Consider the following 21149-nt stretch of genomic DNA (forward strand, 5'->3'; position numbering starts at 1 on the left):
AAAATAAACTTAACTCAGTAAAAAATTGTATTAATTTTTTTTCCAAGTCATAATTAAGTCATAAATTGCACGAGTATTTTGGTTTGTATTGTAACAGGCGATTTTTATCGCGGACCCAACTCGTGTTTTTTTAAGGGATCAATTAATATCTCGGGACCCAACTCGCGTTTTCCCGCAGCCGTTACTCATTACTATTTTGACCTTAATACATTTTTTGTAGATAAATATATAAATACTTGTATTTATCCATTATATTGTTATATATTGTCCAGTACATTACTTTTAAAATATTTATCAAAAGATAAACATAAGTAATTATGTCATTATATGTATAAGAAGTGTTTATCACTTGTGTAAAATAATATTTTTTTATACATTTTTAAGCATTGTTTTATTATGATGTCCATAACTTTGGAAAGTTTTGTATGGACGCTGAAGAATGTGGCATCAAATTTATCAACATTTTTAATTTTCCAGTTCCATTTATTTCAACCATTTGATCAATATAAAAAAAGGCGGGTAAGTCATGGATGTCGCTCTGCTATACAGTAGGTTACTGTAATGGATGGAATTAAATTTGAATCCAATGATATTATATCATTGTATACGAAAAACGATTCTGAGCGAAGATGGTTTATCTGTCTAGAATAAATTATAGATTATTGAAAATTTTCAAATCTTAGATTTAAAAAGAAAATTTTTTAATAATTTCTAGTTTAAAATAATTTGCGAATTTTCGTGATTTTCGTGATTTTTACATATATTGTTAAAATTCAAACTTTGAATACTTGTAAAAAAAAATTGTGCCAATATATTTCTTTTATTTTTCACCTGCTATTGTAAAAATATGTTAGGAGCCTTGTATAAAATTTTAGAGTTACACCAAAATAAGAAAATCGCTAAATGTGAAATCCAGTGAAAATCCAATGTTGTAAAAATTTAAATTTCAAATGCTCATAAAAATTTAATTTGAATTTCCAGTGGACTTTTTATTTGTGATAAAGATTGACAAACTTGTAAGGAATCTTGTATTAAATTTTCAAATCTTAGATTTAAAAAGAAAATTTTTTTATAAATTTCTAGTTAAAAATAATTTGTGAATTTTCTTGATTTTTACATAATATGTTGTGAAAATTCAAACTTTGAATGCTTATAAAAAAAATTGTGATTATATATGTTTCTTTTATTTTTCAACTGATATTGTAAGAATACGAGTATGTTAGGAGCCTTCTATCAAATTTTCAAATCTTATAATTAAAAAGAAAAACTTTTATGAATTTCTATCTAACATAATTTAAACATTGCCGTAATTTTTACCTATTTAGTCAAAATTTGAACCTTAAATGCTTAATAAAAAAAATCGTGCCTACGAATTTTTAATATTTTTTAACTGCTATTATAAAAATATGTCAGGAGTCTTGTATTACATTTTTAAGCTTTTCTACCGAACAAATAAATTTTTATCGATATTTATAGAAAAAAAAACTAAAAAAGTTGAAAAATTAAAATGTCAGTAAACAGGTCTAAACAAATCTAAATATTTTGAAAATTTTATCAAATATATAAAATGCCTATATAAACATTCGGTCAAAATTTCATGTATCTATGGTCATTGGTTTTAAAGTGACATCAAAAACCAAAATCGATTTTGTCAAAAAATGAGTATGCGTAAAATTTCCCGTTTTCCCTTAATTTTTAGTTTGTTTTTCTCGATTATTTAGAAAAGTATTAAAAAATTTTCACTTTTGATCCCCCAAAGTACCAACTAGATTCACTTTTTGATCGAACGAGGTACTGAAGTCAAAAATCGAAGCATTTTTGATGCCCCAAAACGTGATGATAGACACAAAAAAAAAAAACACAACACAACACACACACATCATGGTAAAATCAATACATTCATCGCTCCGCTCAGAATCTAAAATGTAATTTTTAATTAATTAAAATGCAATGTACTGAAAAAATTATAAATGACTGGTTTCCATCTTATTGAATCGATTGTTACTCCACTTATTTTGTTGAATAACAAATCGCTCAATTCAGTTATATTATTAATTTCTGGAAACAATCCTCTAATACCCGATATTACAACTGCTTCTTTATTTTCAGGCATTACCTATATGCTTTTTTTGTTGTTACTTAATTTTAGTTAACGTTCTAAAACAAATTCGTGATTAAATCTCACAATATTGAAATGTATACATATTTATAATATTTTATTGAAATTATTTGAATTATCGATTTAAAAAAAAAGAAAAAGGAAATTAAATATATTAAATTAAATGTTTTACTACTAAGACTTCATAACACTACAATATTATATCAAATTAATAGGTACCTGAATAGGTATCTGCAGATTTCAACAACTTGATGAAACCACACTAATTATAATTGATTTTGAGATTTTTGTTGTATTTATTCCAATAAAAGAATTGCTGATTACTGTAATACGTGAACAAAACATATTTTGTTGATAATCTCATAAAATAGTTTCATAAAAATAGTCATCCATAAAAGGTTAACTATGTAAGTGATTTAGATATTATATTTACAGATTACATAAGCCACATTGTTCTAGTGCAGGGGTCAGCAACCCGTGGCCCGTGGGTCACATGCTGCCCTTATCGTAATTCTATGTGTCTCACGAGCAAAATTAAAATTTGTATAAAAATCACGAAATAAGGTTGAAATTTTGTTTGTAGATAATAGTTATGAATTGAAATAGAAAAACATTTAATTTTATATGACTACACATTTTTGTTAAAAATAAAATAAACAATTAGCTGAATATTTTCAAATTGCGGTCCGTAAAAAATGTTATGTTTATATTTTTGCCCTTGACATAAAAAAAGTTGTTGACCAATGTTCTAGTGGCATACAAAATTACAAACAAGTATCAAACTGCAAAACAATGCAATATTTTTAAAAAGAAACATCAAGCGTCCAAGCATCAATATAATTGCCGCAATAAGTAGGTGACTAGGCTCTAATTAGTGGAGGTCAGACGTACGTTACCCCAGCGTCCAGCCCCCTCCCAAATTGATTTTTGCAATTTTCTTTGCAGCAGTAATTAGTGCTCAATTCCTGCCGCAAAGCCCAGAATTCCTGCTCTAACGGTTTTACCGGAAAGTCGAATTTTCCCCTCGTGGGGCTGGGGAAACTTTTCTCCAGCACCACCTACTTGTTTGCGCACATTCTACATCTTTTACCTGAAAAATCGGAACTCGTTTGCGCACACAGTTATATTAAATATACAACTGGTTTGCGCACACGAAAATAAGGAGTAAGGAGTCAATAGAATCAGTCGAACGTCGCATAAACTTATGGACAAGATATAGATCTGGCGAAATAGACCAAATGAAATACATAAAAATAATGGAAAACTGTTTTTACGGAAAATAATAGACACGTTTATCAATCATATTATATTAAAATTAAAATTAAAATTTACACAAACAAGTATTATATTGTATGCATTTTTAACATATTATAAATTTATTAACAATTATTATTAAAAAGCAAGTATTAACATGCATTTTTAACCATACCTATGAATATATTCATAGACAGTCCTAAGTCTGTTAAGTGAGAAGGAAAATGTATGTAAGTACTTTAATAATTTACTTATAAATAAACAAATATTAATATGCTAGGTATTAAACTATTAAGGTCTAAAAGGTTAGGATAAAAGGTAATTGTGTTCAAACCATGTACTTGGTTACGGTTCAACTGTTCCCAAACGAGTGGTAGTTTTGTGCCCAAACAAGTTATCTTGTTGGTATTTGTGCGCAAACCAGTACCGCCCCACCTACCTTCCAAATTTAACTTTTCGCAATTTTCTTTGTGCCAGTAATTAGTACTCAAATCGATAATATATGATAATATGAAATATAAATGCCGTCATTTCAGTTTTTGTTAAACTAGGGCAACATCTCACAGATTCACCACCCAACATTTTTTTTACGCACATATTCATATAGCACAATAATTCTTACTTGTATAAAGTACTTTGCAAAGTTCCTTTGATTAAAACAAAAATAGTATCCTATTGATACGTACCTTAAGTCAGATTGATTATTATGCTTTACATATCATAATTAAACAATTTAAAAGGAAATTTATATTTTATTGGTTAGTTTTTTTCTGCTGTATTCTTCATATAATTTAAAGGTCCAAGATGTCAAAAAGACAACCGGGTTCTTATTATTTTGGAAATTTAGAAAATGTAGAATGTAGATATTTTAGTGTAAAAAACATTTAATCCATAAGTCATAGTCATTATACTAACATTTTCAGTATTTATAGTTACATTATTATTTCATTTCCATACCTAGGTAAGTTTTGATTTTTAAAAATATTAAAAATGTATAATATTGTTATATTGTAAATTAAGTATTGTTCTTTTTATAATTTTTTTTATAATTTTTTTAATTTCTTTTAAATATTGTTCTTTTTATAATTTTTTTTATAATTTTTTTTATAATTTTTTTAATTTCTTTTAAATAATTCATATATTATGTTATTTTTATCAATATCATTTTTTCTAAACTTGAAACTTAAAAATATTGACCACAGAGTTTAACTTTAAAAACACAATTAATAGGTTTTTCTAAAACTATTCCTTGATCAGTTTAAAATTTTAAATGTTTGATTTAAAATATTAAATCGTTTAATTATTTGTGGTAAATATGTAATTTATTGGTCTAGTACCTATTTTTTGAACGGATTTTTAAATGGTTGGTCCTAACAATACTGTGCGAATGTGCTTTTTCTCAAAAAAAAAAAAAAAATAAAATACTAATTCTAGTCATCTCCTTGAAATGGGAGACGGGAGTATTTTTTACATTTTCCCCGGGTGTTAAAAAGTTAAGATCCAGCACTGCCCATTGCTTTTCTACAGTAAAAAAAATCTACATGCAATGGCTATTTATACTCACCCAGTTTTTATTTAAAAAAAAAAAAAAAAAACAGTTGTCTTTTAAAAATTCAAGAATTTTCTAATATTGAATATTGTGTTATTTTCGCGAAAATTTTACATATAATTTGAGTAAAGACCAGATTTATGTTCAGCTGTAACCTAAAAAACGTGCTTTTAAAATGTGGAAATTTCCAAAATCGTACAAAAACCAATCATAATTAGGAATTAGGTAATACATCTTTAATTATAGGTATTAAAAATTTAATTTTTACTGTTATTTATTTTTATAATATTGAGTAATATATATATATAAGTAACCTATACTGTACAGCAGAGCGACATCTACGACTTACCCGCATTTTTTTTCTTCTATTTTAAGGGCTTATTTTACAATTTGTATTGCATATTTCATTTTTGATTGTTTTTTTAGACATTTTTGTATATACTATTATAATAATACCTAAGAAAAAAATATTATATTTTTGTAGTTTCGATTAATACAAAATTAAATTAATCGCTATACTTGTAAGTATAAACGGTTTTAATAAAGATCTTAGACCTTAGATCAATAATTGGCGAAATAAAATACGTATAGCATGATAAGAAAATATAGATTTTGATCATTTATTATTGACATTATTTCAGAAAAAAACGAAAAAAATGATTTATAAGAGGGTTCCATAATTTAAAATAATATGTTGTTTTAATTAAATGTTTAAAAAAATTTTTTTTTTTTGATAATTTTTTTATACATATTTAACATTTTTTAGTGCATATTTGGTTGATTTTTAATGCATATAAATCCACGCTCTACTAATTAAAAAATCTTTAAAATATTCAATTTGTATTGCTATGGATTAAAAATGTAGGTACAGCAATGATTCTCATTAATAGTTCAGACTATTAATAAAAATGTAAAAAATATACCCATTACACAGTAATAGCATTTAATTGTAGAATAAATTACTTTAATTATCACACTAATATCACAATATGTACCTACTTTGTTATATTATAGACACTAGACAGACAGAATCTTGGCTCAGAATTGTTTTTCATATTCAATGATTTTATATCATCTTTAGAATCTGGCCTATATTTTACATAATTTGCTATGACAAAATACAGGTAGTTAAGACATAAATAATGATAATAAATTATTGTTATGAACAGGTTTCGTGGATTTTAAAGAAATTTACTGAAAATTGTATGTCATATATAACTATATAAGCTTAATAATTAAAAGTATGACAAATTATTTCAAGTACCTAATTTTTCATTTAAAAATATTTTATTTGTTGTGTTTCGTTCAACATACACATAATATTGGTACTTATTTGTATACGATAGTGAATAGGTTTTTCCTTGAAAAAAAAAACAATACTCTATTGTTCAATGCATAATTAATAATCTGTTTATTCACTTCATTAACTATAAAGTATAAGCATATTATTATATATTAAAAGTAAGCAAATTAAATCAAATGTTATGATTTATTTATACAATCGAATGTTTTTCAACATTATAGTAAAAATTTTTATATTTATTACTCAATGATATTTCAATTCCAACCGGATACAATAGTGCTACGTTTTTAATTATGGATTCAATCGTGTTCTTGTCCTCCAACATACTTCTGTAATCTGGCTTAGGTATGATGAAAACAAATGGCGGGTTAATACAATACTGCACAAAACGAACGTAAAACTAAAATATTTATTAATAACAAAATAATAAACATTCAAGTAAACTTACATCACTCAAATCTGTTTTATGGAATTCAAACTTCCTTTCATATCTTAATACCAACAAATTCGTATGCAATCTGTTTGACAGAGGTATAGACTCCAAGGTTGTCCGTAATAGAGACCAAATCAAGTTTAAAGCTCTATGTGTGTTTTCGTTAAATATTTTAAGTTGTAAAGCCATATTAATTGACTGAAATTCATTGTCATTCGTCTGCATTGTAGATTTAGTAAATTAGATAAAACCATAATTAATGACTTTTATAATAATTAAAAAATAATTGATTGGATAGTAGTAAAGAGTTATAAACAAAATTAAAACAGCAATTATTTACTCATTACAAATTGCTGCCCAGTTCTATGACAAAATCATTGATTTTGTTATAAGATAATAATTAATAACTACTAACAAATTAATACTAGTTAATCTTTCTGTAAACAGAATTTACCTGACTAAAGTATGAATTATACATTTTATTTAACCTTTCGGCCAAATTATCATTTGACAGAAAACGTTTAGCCCATCCAGTTAAAAACTCTAGGTCAACTTCTAATAGTGTTACAGTGACCAAAATTCCTTGCGACTCTAATATTTGAGCCATTTTTAAAGCAATAATTCCGCCCCAAGATTCACCAATAATGGATACATATCCACGATCCGTAATGCTTCTAAGTTTCTAAGGATTAGATAAAATATAAATCAGTTGAAAAATATATAGGTACTTTTGTACATTATAAACATACATTTACTAAAGTTTCGGCTAAGATATCAATCGAAGTAATGTCTTCAGGGTATTGTGCTTCAAAGACAGGATAAAAAATTTTTTTATAAAACGATTCGATGGCTTTTGGATTAAATCCAGGTATGGTGAACACAGGTATAACAGACTTCAATTGTGATAACCTAGGACTTCTTGTAGCAACTTCAATAAATCCGGCTTCTTTTGTTATTTTATTATTTAAAAGGTGTAACTCACTGGTGGATTCAGGGAAAAAATTCGCAATTACATCGTTTATTGGGTAAGACCCTGAAATTAATGTTTTTTTTTTCATATTATGATATAAATATTTATAAATTATTACTAAAATCGTCTATTTATATTTTAATTGTTTAACCAATAATTACATTTTGATGTATTGTTGTTTTTTTTAGAGCATATAAATGAATATGATTCTGAAGTGTTTGAATTTTGAAGTAAAAAATCGAGAGAAGACAATACTATTCCTGTATTTTTTGGTCCTGAAGGCACTCCATCCCACGATATGTTTAATGCGTTAAAACCTATTGCTTTAAGCTCAGCACAAATGTTTTCCGCTTTACATAGTATACATATAAATGGAGTAGCAGTTGTTTTATTCTTAAGCTTTTCGAAAGAATATCCCAAATTAAATAATTTTTTTTCGTCAGTCTAAAATTTAAAAATCAATAAGTATATAAAAAAAAATGATTAGCTAAAATCAAAATTATTATACCTGATTCACTATAAATAATGCTCCTAAATGTTTAGATGACGTCAAAAAATTTAACCAGTTAAGCGATTCTTCTTTAGTTTTTAAGTGTAAATCTGATTCGATTTGTATTGATACATTTTGAGAGATGAGTTTATCAAATCTTTAATCCAAAACATAGTTATAAATAATATTATGAATATCAAGTATAAATATTAGATATTAATTTAAGTATTTACGAACTTCCTAGAAATAGTTGATGACATTAAGCATCTTTTAACTGCGATTACGATTCTTTGGGCCCCTCGTTCGACCAACCATTCAGCGAGGTCAATCCAATCACCTCTATTTCCTACAATATCAAATAACAAAATAGTTAAATATACCATGTTTAAATATATTATGATTAACGAATATAATAAATCAAATGTGTAATAAAATATTTACCAACTATTAGGTAAGTTTTGTCTGGATGACATTCAAACGACTTAAATTCATCTTTTTCTTTTATCTTAGAACTTTTGACATTATGGATATGGCCATTTATTGACAATATTACTTTTTCTGACGTAGCCAATGTTGCGTTACTTCTATATCAAAAAGAACTTTGTACAAGTTTTTATAATTGCTTATATTGTATTACTCAATATATACCTCATTGTATCAAACAAACTACTATCGCTCAATGGCGTTGAAACAATACGACTACGATAAGGTTTTATCACGCCATCATTTAAACCATCCATGAATGCTTGTTGTACAAGTTGTTTATTTTCAATACTTTCATTTAACAACATGTTTGAACCGACAGCAAAAAATGATATGTCTTGCAAGAATATTCCAATACCTTAATATAAAGAATTTTTTTTTTTTAACTATATTCTTCGTGAAATAAAGATAACAGATGAAATGTTCTATTAGAAAATTACCCATATATTTTTGATTTTTCATGTCTGAATTTGAAAAACTGAAGAGCTTTCCATGTTTAGCAACCGCACGGGTAGCAGCGTAAAATGATTCACCACTAAAAAAGTTCAATATAATATCTATACCCTTGGACTTGGTTATCATTTTTAGTTGAACATCAAACTTGTTGTTTTTGTTTATAATTATCTTTGACCGTGATAGCTGTAATTCAAATTGTAGTTATTATTGATGTCTTTAATCACTCTCATCATGAACTATTACCTCTGGGAAGGTACAAGAGAGTTGATCAGCTTGTTGGTCCGAGTCAACAATAGCATATGTCTCACATTTCATGTTTAAACATATCGAAATAGCAGCTTGACCTATTGGATGCAACCCCGAGGTCACCAAAACAGATTTATTATTTTGAAGTTTACTCAATATGTTAAACACATAATAGCACTGAAACATCGAAAATTAATTATTATATTCAGTCTGTCAATCTGTCGTGTTAATTAATTAAAAGTGTCATCACCGTGGCGTAAGCCAGAGGAATTGTGGTTGCATCTTGCAGTGACCATGTCGATGGTACAGGCCAAGACAAAAGTGGGTCATAAATCATTTCAGAAGATATTTCATTGAGCGAAGTTATTCCCATGGTGGTTTTTTCATCGATATACCCTGAGTATTCCAGAGGTCCAAATTTATTCTAATTTAAATTAAAGAAATATTATATTTTTAATAAATCATTTTGAAATTAAATAATTACTTCTGTATTTTCTTCAACAACTAAATCTTTAAAATTCAGCCCTAGATATTTTACTGCTAATTTGTTTCTACTGAAAGAAAGTAAAATTGTGTGATAATTTGACGTAACAATGAACATTAAAAAAAAATTGTTCAACTTACCTATTTTTAGTAATGTTTTTAATTACCAGATTTTCATTGACCTTAATATCGTCTTTTAAATTATGTAGAATTTTTTTTTTGTAATAACCCCAATCACCGTTCTTATAGATATTTACTAATAAATCTTTTGATAGTTGAGATGTATAAAACGATTTGTTGGATTCAAAATCTGGCACGTTTGAATCCAAAATGAACAAGAATCTAACAAAAATATCAGTATAAATTTGCATGTTTGATTTTTAAATAGTTTTTTGTATATTCACCTTAATTTCTTTGATTTATACTTATTTAACATTTCTTTAACATATGTGGTAATGCCTTCTAATGGTTCAGACTTGGAAACTATGTAAATTTTCCCCGTTGATAACTTAAATGTTTCTAATGCTCTCCAGATGCTTAAGTCGTAATTATCATTGGTTGGTTTAATAAATATGCTGTTTTCTTCTAAGGTCATTATCTGAAAAAATTGATTCTTTTGTATAATTTTTTAAGTAAATAACTCATCCGTTTACCTTCTTCATCAATGTTAAATAGTTGTTATTATTGAATTCCTGCTGTGTAATTATTTTCCAGTCTTTGAGTTCTTGAACTTTTTTTAGCGAACATACAATAATGAAACAATTTTTTTTATCGGCCAATGCTCTGGTCGTGTCTTGTAAATAATTTGCATTTGTCACAGTGACAAACTTTCCCGGTCCAGATTCATCAATATCTGATACTTCTTTAATGTTTTCCCAGTTAATTGTTTTACTCTAATTGTTATGATAAGTTCATATTATTTTCATTATTATTAATTACGAATCTGTTATTTCATAACATTATACACTTACATTAATACATAATTTGTTTTCCAAAATTTCTATGATTTCATCTGTACATGCTTTGGTCATTGAATCATCGTAATTATATGGAATACTAAAAATAATTTTTCCACTGGGTTCAAAATTAAATTGGTCAATATCTATGATTATATTCATAGAATCTTGAATGAAATTGCTGATGTTCTGGAATAAAAAATATTATACTTATATTTTGGATAATTTTATTACGATGATCTAAAATTATGTTTTAAGCTATGTAACTAAATAGTTTTATACAATTGACTTTTATTTGTTAAGATCTGTTTAATAGTATTTTTATCGAAATTCATAATTTAAATTTAAATTTGTATGATGTTTAATAATATAATGTTTATGTATATCTCATTCGTATCTTTTATTATGCCATATATTTACAATTTTCGAAGGAAAAAGAGTTAATTCAATAAAAATAATCTATTCATATCTGATTTAATTTTATGTATTACTAAATTGCAAAATAGTTTTAAAAGTGCTTCAAAAATATTCGATAAAATATTAAAATGTTTTGAAAAAACGTTGGAAACGTTATGCTAGGTTTAGTTTATTTTCAATTGTTTGACTACAAATTAAAAATAAAACCTTAGCTCTTCTCTAGAATGGGATGTTTTTATGACAACGCCAACTTGTCACATCTTAAAGGTACTTACAAATTTATAATTATCTTTATGTCGGAAGTGTTAAATGGTAGTCAAAATCAAATTATTGTGTACCTGTAAGAGTTATAGTTAACGTATTCATAAGTAATTTGACCCTATTAAATTTGTAGATAAATACATAAATTTATGTACTTATTCAATTAACATTAAATATTTTTGATGGTTAATTAAAATATTTTATCTGAAACAGTGAGATTTCCTATGAATAGATAATTAAAAAATTTGCAATGATTAATTAAATCTCATTCCTAATATTTTTCGTTATCTGGTCTTTATTAGGGATCAATAATTTACTCTAAATTTTAAACTAATAAAGTTAAATGTGGACTTATGAATGTACAATTTACTCTGTTACTCACTTGTGAGTCGGAGACAACGCATATGGGTGATAACAATAATAATAGGTAGATAATCGAAAATATGAATTTAACGTAACGGATTATTGAAATTAATTTAAAAAATTTAAAGTATTACCTAATGAAAGATAGAACACAAAAATTTAAGTTATTTTAGTTATAAATAATAAATAATAATATAATTAGTAATAAGTGATTGTAATTATTGTAAGTATAAAATATACTTAAATATTTTCTTACTTTGCATTTTAAATGGTTAAATTTAGTAAACGATTTTTCTTGTAATTTAATAACCGAAGGATTAAGTATGGGTAATGATATGGGTCCGTTTTTGACACCTATTATTTTAATTCCGTCACAAGTTACTTCATTTGTTAGTTTGTTGTAATGTACGGTTATATTATCTGTCAACAAAACATAAAGTTAATACATTCATCATATCTATAATATTTGGTAAATGTTATTTTTAATGTACCTTTATCTGAGCGATTCTCAAATAGTTTAGGAATTATACACAATTCTCTTATATAAACTGGAATTTCTATAGGGCGTGTACCTAAATGTTCTAAATATGGAAACTTAAATAAACCCTCCAAAAAATTAATCCAATCGTTTTCCCATTTTACGGAACCTTTGATTTTAGTTTTATAAATTTCAAGGTTAGTAATGTTTTTGAATCCTAAATTGAATCCATTATTTTCTAAAATAGAATAAATATCATTTTCCGATGCATTGTAATAGAAGTCGTCAGATGTTTCGTCGAAGTGTATTAAGTTTTCTTCAGTCGAAGATAACACTTTATCATTTAAAAATTGAATTTCACCCGATAAAATAATTTCATTATCAACATTGCACTCAAAAAGACCAGAACCCAATTGAATCATGATATATCCATCAATAGAATCTAAAAACAAAATTAGTTTTCTTTTGCATATTAATTTATTTAATATTATAAATATAATTATGTACCAGTTGTATGAATTTTGATATTATTTTTGAATCGAAGATTTTGAAATTTAACCGAATTTTTGTTTAAACTCTTAGAGTTTATTTCAATCAATGTCTTCCACACATTATACTGAAAATTGTTAAACTTACAATATTATACAAAACATATAGATATGTAAAAATTTTTTTTCTTACTAATATAACAGAAAATGGTATTATATTCTGACCATGAATTTGGTACTTATCTAAGTGTATATCATCATTGAGGACTAATGAAAAAATGTGTTCACCAGACCGCTCTTTTAGCTAAAATAAAATTTTATCAAATTAGATATTTGTTAGTTCAACCCTGAAGATATTTTGGAAATTAGACTATAAGGTTGTGGAAAAAAAATTAGGGTGGTTTTCTGTTACTTTCTGTAGCTTACGAACAGTCTATGTTTTCCACAGACAAACATTTACTGATTAATAGATGTTCTAAATATGATGCAATAGTATTTCAATTACGCGTTAAGAATAAAATTCAATTTAAATTTGAAAAATAAACATAAAAGTTGAACAAACTGTGAGGGGCTATATACAAAGATAAAATTTTATACTTTAAGGCTATGTCATTTATTTATACTATAAATTTACTAGTACTACATATAATTTTTTTTTTATTTATTTATGCAAAAACAAATTTTTCAACAAATCACATAAATCGTTTTTAATTCTAAATTAAATATAATTCTTAATTTATCCATGCTTCAAAATAAGATTGCGGATCATAGGTTAAATTCATATACAATGCAAAACTAATTCATTGATAGGCTGATAAGTCAACTAAAAACATACTTACAAACTCATGTATTTCATTGGACCATCTTCCAGTATGGTCCCAAAACGGTAAACCATAAATTGAAGGTGTTCCACGACTAACAGGATATTTTATTGTTGGATAAAGCATTTTAATTTTTGGATTTAATCCACTAGTGTACATTCTAAAATTAATGATTATAAATGTAGAATAATAGTATTTATAGAATAACTTAATGTTACAAAAAAAAAAAAAAAAAAAAATAGATAATAGATATTCATAAGTATTATATACACCAAGGATTAACTATTACTCACTTTCCAATGGAATTAAGTAGAAAACGAACTGAATCGCCAAACATTCTCTTCGCCAGTGGAATATTGATCACTGTTTCAGGTAATGCTTTTTTTATGATTGCATGAAGGAGGCCATGTGGTGCAATTTCAATTGTGATAGCATCCTTTGGAATGTGATTTAGAACGTCTTCAAATAACACACTACTCAATAGATTGTTGGTATGATATTCTGGAGAAGAATATTTTGCGAGGTCAGACTCCCATTCAGATTCTGGCAACGAACTACTAACCCACTTAGAAGTCCTTTTTTTTGGTACTTTGATCACCTATAAAAAAAAAGTTATACAAACATTGTTGAAATGAAAATAATTTAATTTAATTTTTAAACAAACATCTTTTAAATATTTTAGCAATGTAGGGCCAGCGGATTGAATATATCTACTGTGAAATGCTATGCCAGCTACATTGACGGATTTTGCGAAGACGCCTTCGGATTTTAATTGTGATACGAATTCATTGATGCTTTCAACTGGACCGGATATTGTGCAGCTAGTTGCACTATTACGACAAGCGACGTCAATGTCATGAGGAAGTTTATCTTTAATTTGGCCATATCCAAGTCCTAAACAAAAGTTAAAACAACAATAAAGTTAAAAAACTTTAGTGGTTTATTATAAAAATTACCGATGGCGGCCATCATTCCAGGAATAACGTCTGTTTCTAATGAAGCTCGACCTCGAGCGTAAGCAGCCAATATCATTTCTTCAGCTGTAAAACAACCATCTGCGTAGGCACATCCCAATTCCCCGACCGAGTGGCCTATGATCCCATCGGGTGTAATGTCTAATGCTCTCAAAACTTCTACTAATCCAATCTAAAAAATATGATAATTCATACTTTCATCCGAACGTATTTATGACTAGTTTCACCCAAACCTGAACTGCAGCAATTCCAACAAACGAATTAAGAATGTTGTCGAAAAGTTTCGGATCTTGACTGGTTAAAATATTCTTGATATCAACTCCTCGTGGTTTTAGAATAATATCACATTTGTTAATAGCGTCAGCGAATACTGGAATTTTCATTAGATCTGTGCCCATTCCTTGCCATTGTGATCCCATACCGGAGAATATAAACCATACCGGACGTTTTATGCCAACATTCTTAAAATAAAATTTGTCAAAAAATCCATATTAGGAGTATGCAAAATAAATTAACAATAATCGCAATGAGTTTTACCCAGATATCATCTTTTCGTGATTCGTCCATATTCGGAAAAATGTTAAAACTTCTAAAGAAATGAGCATTTATGTTTCTAGTGAATAAGTCATTAGTCAATGACACAAACTCTGCATTGTTTCCGTGCATTTTAATCTAATAATCAGAATATTATACATAATTGTAACTTTTGATTTAAAAAAACGATTTTATAAATACCTTGCTTAATGTTTCTCTGACGTTTTCTTCATTCCGCCCCGATACTAATATTAAATGCGGCATATTGGTAGGATTGTGGACGTCTACAATTTTGTTATGAACGATATTATTTCTTTTAAGAATTACATGACTAAATGCATTTATCAACCCAAATGAACTTATTCCGATAATATCGCCAACAAACGGAGTTTTTTCAGTGATTACCTAGATGAAGAACATAAATTCAAGATTTATATCTGTTCAAAGTATGGAAATAGTATAACAGACTTATTTAACAAAATAAGTTTTCTATACATGTGGATAGTTATTTATCCGTTTATATTTTTAAAATAAAAAGTGAGTACAGTAAAATAGATATTAATATAACGTTTACTTGAATTTTTCCATTTCTTAACGCTGGTACATTTTCATTTGGTTCAGTGTAATTTATGTTGGGTGGTATGTTTCCACTTTCTAACGTTATGATTGCTTTTACAATTGACATAAATAGACTAGACACTTCACAGTGACCTACGTTACTTTTCACAGAACCTACTTTCAAAGGTGTCTTTCTGTTTTCGGTACAAAATACTTCTTCCATTATGTTCAATTCCATAGCATCTTCGTTCTGTAAACATTAGTGCTAAATTTAATTATCAATCATTAACATATTTTTTTGGTTAGTATCACCTTAATCCCTGATCCATAAGCTTCTATGAAATCAACTGTAGCCGGATCTATATTAGCTTCTTTATAAGAATCTAACAGTAATGATTTAAAGTGATTTCTATCGTGCTCGGTTATTGTTCCATCATGATTACCAAATTGCACCGATTTGACATTTAATAATGTTCCGTATGAACGTTTAGCTTCAGAAGCTTTTTGAAGATACAAAACAATACAAGCCTCTGATCTGTTATATCCATCAGCTAAATTAACGTCGTCATATTATTTACTGAGTAAAATAAATATTTGTGGTTGATAATTAGTTAACGCATTAAATTACTCAAACTTTGAAAAAGTTTAGGTATGATATCTTTTAATTTATATATTTAATCTCTAAATGATAAGAGAAATTGATGCCGTATATTTTTATTTATTTAAACATCTAATATTTGATTGTGATTTAAAAATACAAGTTCATACATTGGAATAATATAATGATCAATATTATTTTGAATTGATTGCCTTAAAATATATATTTACCATCAGAACTGAATGATTTAGTTTGATCACTTTTGGTTAATCTATTCAAACCTTGAGATAAGAATTGTAATTCTGGTCGAAGAGTCACATTCGTAACACCCACAATTGCAGATGATATGAAACCATTTTCAATCATTTCTTTGGCTTTTTTCAAACCATTGGATCCACAAATCCATCCTCCATCCATGCAAAAACTCGGTCCTAAATTTTATTGATAACATATTATTTACAATTTCAAAAGTGACTTATTTATTGTATTAAAAGATTTCTACCTGTTAAATTGAGTATGAAAGAAAGCCGGTTTGCTTGCATTGCTCTACTTACACCTAACATTACAAATCCTGTAGATGAATCGTTAATCATTGCTATCTTTTCCGTTTCACTAATTGAAGATCCCATAAATACTCCTGTATTTGTTCCATGCAAGTCTGATGGACTCAAACCAGCATCGATAATTGCTTCAATTGATCTTTCTAAGCATAGTTTTGTCATTACATCCATAACTTTGGAAAGTTTTGGATGAACACTAAAGAATGTGGCATCAAATTTATTGATATTTTTAATTTTTCCAGTACTACTTATTGCGCCTAATTTATCTATGAAAAAAAAATGTTACCTTTTTAATTAAATAAAATTCAGCATTGTAGATAACATTCATAATTACCTGGTTTCCATCTTCTCCCATCGATTGTTACTCCATTTATCTTGTTGAATAACAAATCGCTTAATTCAGTTAAGTTATTGCTTTCTGGAAACAATCCACCTATACCTGATATTACAACTTCTTCTTTGTGTTCTGCCATTGTATTGAATTCCTTGTTATTTACTTCGGTAACGTGCATACACTATTCAATTAATTATTCGTTGTTATTCTATCAATGGTCGATTATATATAATTTATTTTATTAAATACAAACGGGGGTTAAGTTAAAATATATGGTATAATAATAAAAAATTAACATAAACATTTTTCAAAAACCAAAAAACAACTTAAATACTTAAGTAAATAAGTTCGTATTTTAAATAACTAATGATGTAATCCTAGAAACCATACAACTCTAAACACTGATGAGGGTGGATCAAAAGGGAACCCTTAAGTTCTTTAGTGTTAGAAGAGAAAATGAATCAACAGAACCTGTGAAAAATTTACTGAGTAAGATATAAACCACGTATCAGCTGTACGAGATCCTATATATTTGAACTATACTAAACACGTGTTTTGAAAAGTGCACAATATATGGGTTTTAGGTGGTTTTAAAAAGATTATAATAATATTATATATATAATATAATAAAAAAATAATAATAATAATAAATCAACTCATTAGTTGAAATTTACTTGAGTTTAACAACTAGATATTTTTCAAGTAATAAATTTAATAAATTTTAACTTTAAGTGGTTATAAAAAAAATGTTGCCTGTGTATTTTTAATATTTTCCAACTGTTATTATATAAACTTATGAGGACCCTTATATTATATCATCAAGCTTTTTGACCCAACGAATAAAATAATTTTATTGACATTTACAGAATAAAAAACGAACAATTTCAAATGTCTATAAATGACTTAAAAAGATTTGAAATATTTTATCAAGTGTGGAAAATGCTAATATAAAAATTCAGTGCAAATTTTATGTATCTACACTAAATTTTTTAGAGTTACGTCAATATACTCGTATAAATTTCCCGTTTTTCCTTAAGTTTTTAAAAATTTTTCCGTCACTTTTGATAAGCTACAAATAATTTAAAATTCTAACCTCCTCAATGCGCCAACTAGATTAACTTCTTACCGAAAAAGCTACTGAAGTTGAAAATTACAAACATATAGTTCCAAAATAAAAACACAGCATTTACCAATATAATATGGCCCCGAAACAATAAATGATGATTACTGCGCATAACAGTTGAATAGACGTATAAAATAATAGTTTAGGCTTAATTATTTGTTATAATTAAATACTATTATACTATGATAATTATTAGTTATACTTATATACTATAAATAAATCAATAAAACACAATACGTATACCTATAGTGATATAGGTGTTTACGAATATATCAAAATCATTTATCGGGTAATTAGGTATTATAATTTTTGTTTTAATCACCAATGGTAATAATTTTTAACTGTTGTGACGAAAATCATTATGCGTGTCGGATGAACAGGATATATTTCAAAAATAGTGTGTTCTGTGATGTTGTGTGATTTAAGAAAAATGGAACATATAACAGAGTAACTTTTGATTTATAAAAATATTTCTACACCATTTTGAATATGCGCAATATTTTTTTGAGCTAAAACACGCAAATATAAATAAAAATAATCATGAATTTCGAAATGAATAGCGTATATATGACACTTAATTTTTAGCCCTGTGTTAATATGAATAAATATATATATATATAATAAATCAAACGTGTTACTACTAAAATTCCGTCATTTTAGAGTAAAAAATAAAAATGAATACAATGCTACGATACTGCAATAATATATCAAATTATTACCTGAGTATAGATTGTCATGGATCCTTTATCTGCAGCTTTCAACTACTCAACCAAAATCACACTGACTATCGATTTCGAGATTTTTGTTGTATTTATTCCAATCAAAAATATTCGGATTATTGTAATACGAGAACAAAACGTTTGTTAATCAGCTCATTAAATTAGTTTCATTAAAAATCATGTAGGTACAAAGGTTAACATGTAAATTACATGCTATACTTGGCGAATATATAGGCCATGTTTTGCTAGTGGCATACAAATATTTAATTGCTAAACAATGAACATTTTTTAAAAGTAGAACCAAACATCAATATGGCGTCGGTATAGTTAATTATTTATACTAATTTAATCCATTCAGGATATCGAGAATGTATTATTATTTACGATCAACATTTCTGAGGATCTAGAGAATTCTCAAATTAGTCACTCGCTTCAACTTTAAATCTTTAAACAAAAATAAACAAATAAACCCATCGCGTTTGATATTTAATATATAGGTACCTACATAAGATTTTCATGAAATGTATTATCATTGTATTGGGTACAATTATTTAGTCTGTTGAAGTTAAAAAATAAACAGTTTTTATTTTTAATGTTTATCACAATGTCTTATACTTTACTGACTTCAAGGAAGTCTATTAAATAATTATGCGTTTGCGATGTTAAAGTTGAAAGAAATTAATATACTATCTTTGAAAAATTGTTTTAAATTAATCTGGATAAAAATCGTAGGTTATGGTATTTTTATAAATATTATTTGGACGTTAGGTAGGCAATTAAATTACTTTTAGGTAATTTTTCTATTTATGCATCATATAGGGGACACAATTATAAAAATCACAATTTCAGTAACAAGATTTACAAGCAAAACTGTATTGTGAATATAAGTACAACATATTAAGAAAATATACTCATTAAATTCAATAAAAACTATACTGCTGAATTTACAATCACAACTTCAGAAACATTGCTAAAATCACTTAATTAACGATCAAACATGATACGGAGAATAGTAGCAATACCATACAAATAGAAAAAATGTATAATAATTTCCAATCATCAAACCAGAAAAAAACATAACACCCTGTTGATGGATTTAGAAAAATACCTCTGCACCTCTATATGATAAATATAATGAAACAATTTATCAACTTCAGATTCATTTTGATCTCACAAGGATCATCACTGGCATTGTTGGTTTCTTATTGGAAATAAATTATTTTTTCGAAACAATAGAAACATATATAACATAAAAACTTATTTCCAAATTATTTCAATATTATAATTATAATTCAAAACATAAATAGTATGAAACACTACCCGCTACCCTAACCATTAGAAATTTTACAAATCGGTAAATTAAAACTATCAAACAAAATGCTCTCTACATCTTTGTGATTTATAATACATATATAACATAAAAAGTTTAATTTATTTTCATTTTTTAGTACACGATTTTTTCCTTAAAAGTTTTTAAAACACTTAATTGAATTTAACATGATAATAAATTAGGTAATTACAAAATTAATTTTGCAAATCGAATAGTAGAAAAGTAAAATAAAAAAGTATTTAAAAAACTTCCTGAATAGATATTTTTGTATCTGTATTTAAATACAATAGGTATTAAAAATGTCTTTTACAACACTGCGAAGTAACTTATAATTTTTTTATTTTAATATCTGTAAATAACAATTACTAAAATATTAAATATTAGTAGTTAGTACTGCCTAAGATTAAAAAATAAAATAAGAAAGTAAAAAAAATCATATCTGATGCAGCCTGAAGACCTCAAATGTTGAAATCTTAACTTAATAAAAAAGTTGTGAAAAGATATTTTTTTGGTATTTAAATACAGATGCGTGAACAGTTAAATGTTTAAAAAGTTCTAAAGTATGTATTTATCATTAGACACAAATATAATAACAACATAAGGTATAGGAATTTTTTATATAAAATCATTTTTTTTTTTTTAGTTAAATGTTTAGAATAATATTAATTTTTTTATTCCTTATTTTAAAAAGATATAGACCATAACTTATACTTTTTTTATTATTATTATTTATAGCTTCTAGTGTAACTATGATAGCTTAAAAATTATCAAAATATAACAAAGATAATCAATATATACATAACAAAATAATATTCGTGGAACATTGTAATTTCGATTATAATGACATAG

The 21149-nt window shown here is 26.4% G+C and overlaps 1 protein-coding gene across 3 annotated transcripts; it reads right to left on the reverse strand.

Annotated features, from left to right (window-relative positions):
• Positions 1-6306: 6306 nt before the first annotated feature.
• Positions 6307-19096, reverse strand: LOC107162347 (fatty acid synthase-like). Of its 3 annotated transcripts, none has more exons than XM_089219050.1 (34): positions 18971-19096; positions 17129-17309; positions 16737-17060; positions 16465-16665; positions 15949-16187; positions 15653-15886; positions 15280-15483; positions 15082-15216; positions 14778-15005; positions 14527-14716; positions 14235-14464; positions 13864-14168; positions 13589-13730; positions 12943-13053; positions 12769-12877; positions 12275-12703; positions 12040-12203; positions 10758-10931; positions 10440-10679; positions 10191-10384; positions 9928-10128; positions 9788-9854; positions 9554-9727; positions 9301-9480; positions 9042-9240; positions 8767-8959; positions 8560-8702; positions 8356-8464; positions 8137-8275; positions 7790-8072; positions 7408-7691; positions 7113-7340; positions 6674-6877; positions 6307-6604 (listed from the first exon to the last, which is right to left on the reverse strand). In XM_089219050.1, exons 1-34 carry the CDS (start codon positions 18986-18988, stop codon positions 6416-6418), a joined length of 6645 nt encoding a protein of 2214 aa, XP_089075176.1. In that variant the 5' UTR covers positions 18989-19096; the 3' UTR covers positions 6307-6415. The 3 variants fall into 3 exon arrangements, with proteins under 3 accessions (XP_089075176.1, XP_089075175.1, XP_089075177.1); XM_089219049.1 differs by having other exon boundaries at positions 9788-9857; XM_089219051.1 differs by lacking the exons at positions 6307-6604; positions 6674-6877; positions 7113-7340; ... (2 more) ...; positions 8137-8275; positions 8356-8464 and having other exon boundaries at positions 8579-8717; positions 9788-9857.
• Positions 19097-21149: the final 2053 nt, after the last annotated feature.

Source organism: Diuraphis noxia, unplaced genomic scaffold (assembly GCF_037042655.1).
Source record: "Diuraphis noxia isolate RWA-SAM2 unplaced genomic scaffold, SU_Dnox_SAM2 contig0002, whole genome shotgun sequence".
In the NCBI taxonomy this organism is placed as follows: domain Eukaryota; kingdom Metazoa; phylum Arthropoda; class Insecta; order Hemiptera; family Aphididae; genus Diuraphis; species Diuraphis noxia.

What these genes read in the sequence shown, in the direction of transcription:
- LOC107162347 (XM_089219049.1), bottom strand. An exon ending in CACGAAAAGATGATATCTGG is followed by an intron (nt 15,006 to 15,081) that starts GTAAAACTCATT and finishes TTTTATTTTAAG; the next exon opens with AATGTTGGCATAAAACGTCC. An exon ending in ATAAAACAGATTTGAGTGAT is followed by an intron (nt 6,605 to 6,673) that starts GTAAGTTTACTT and finishes CGTTTTGTGCAG; the next exon opens with TATTGTATTAACCCGCCATT.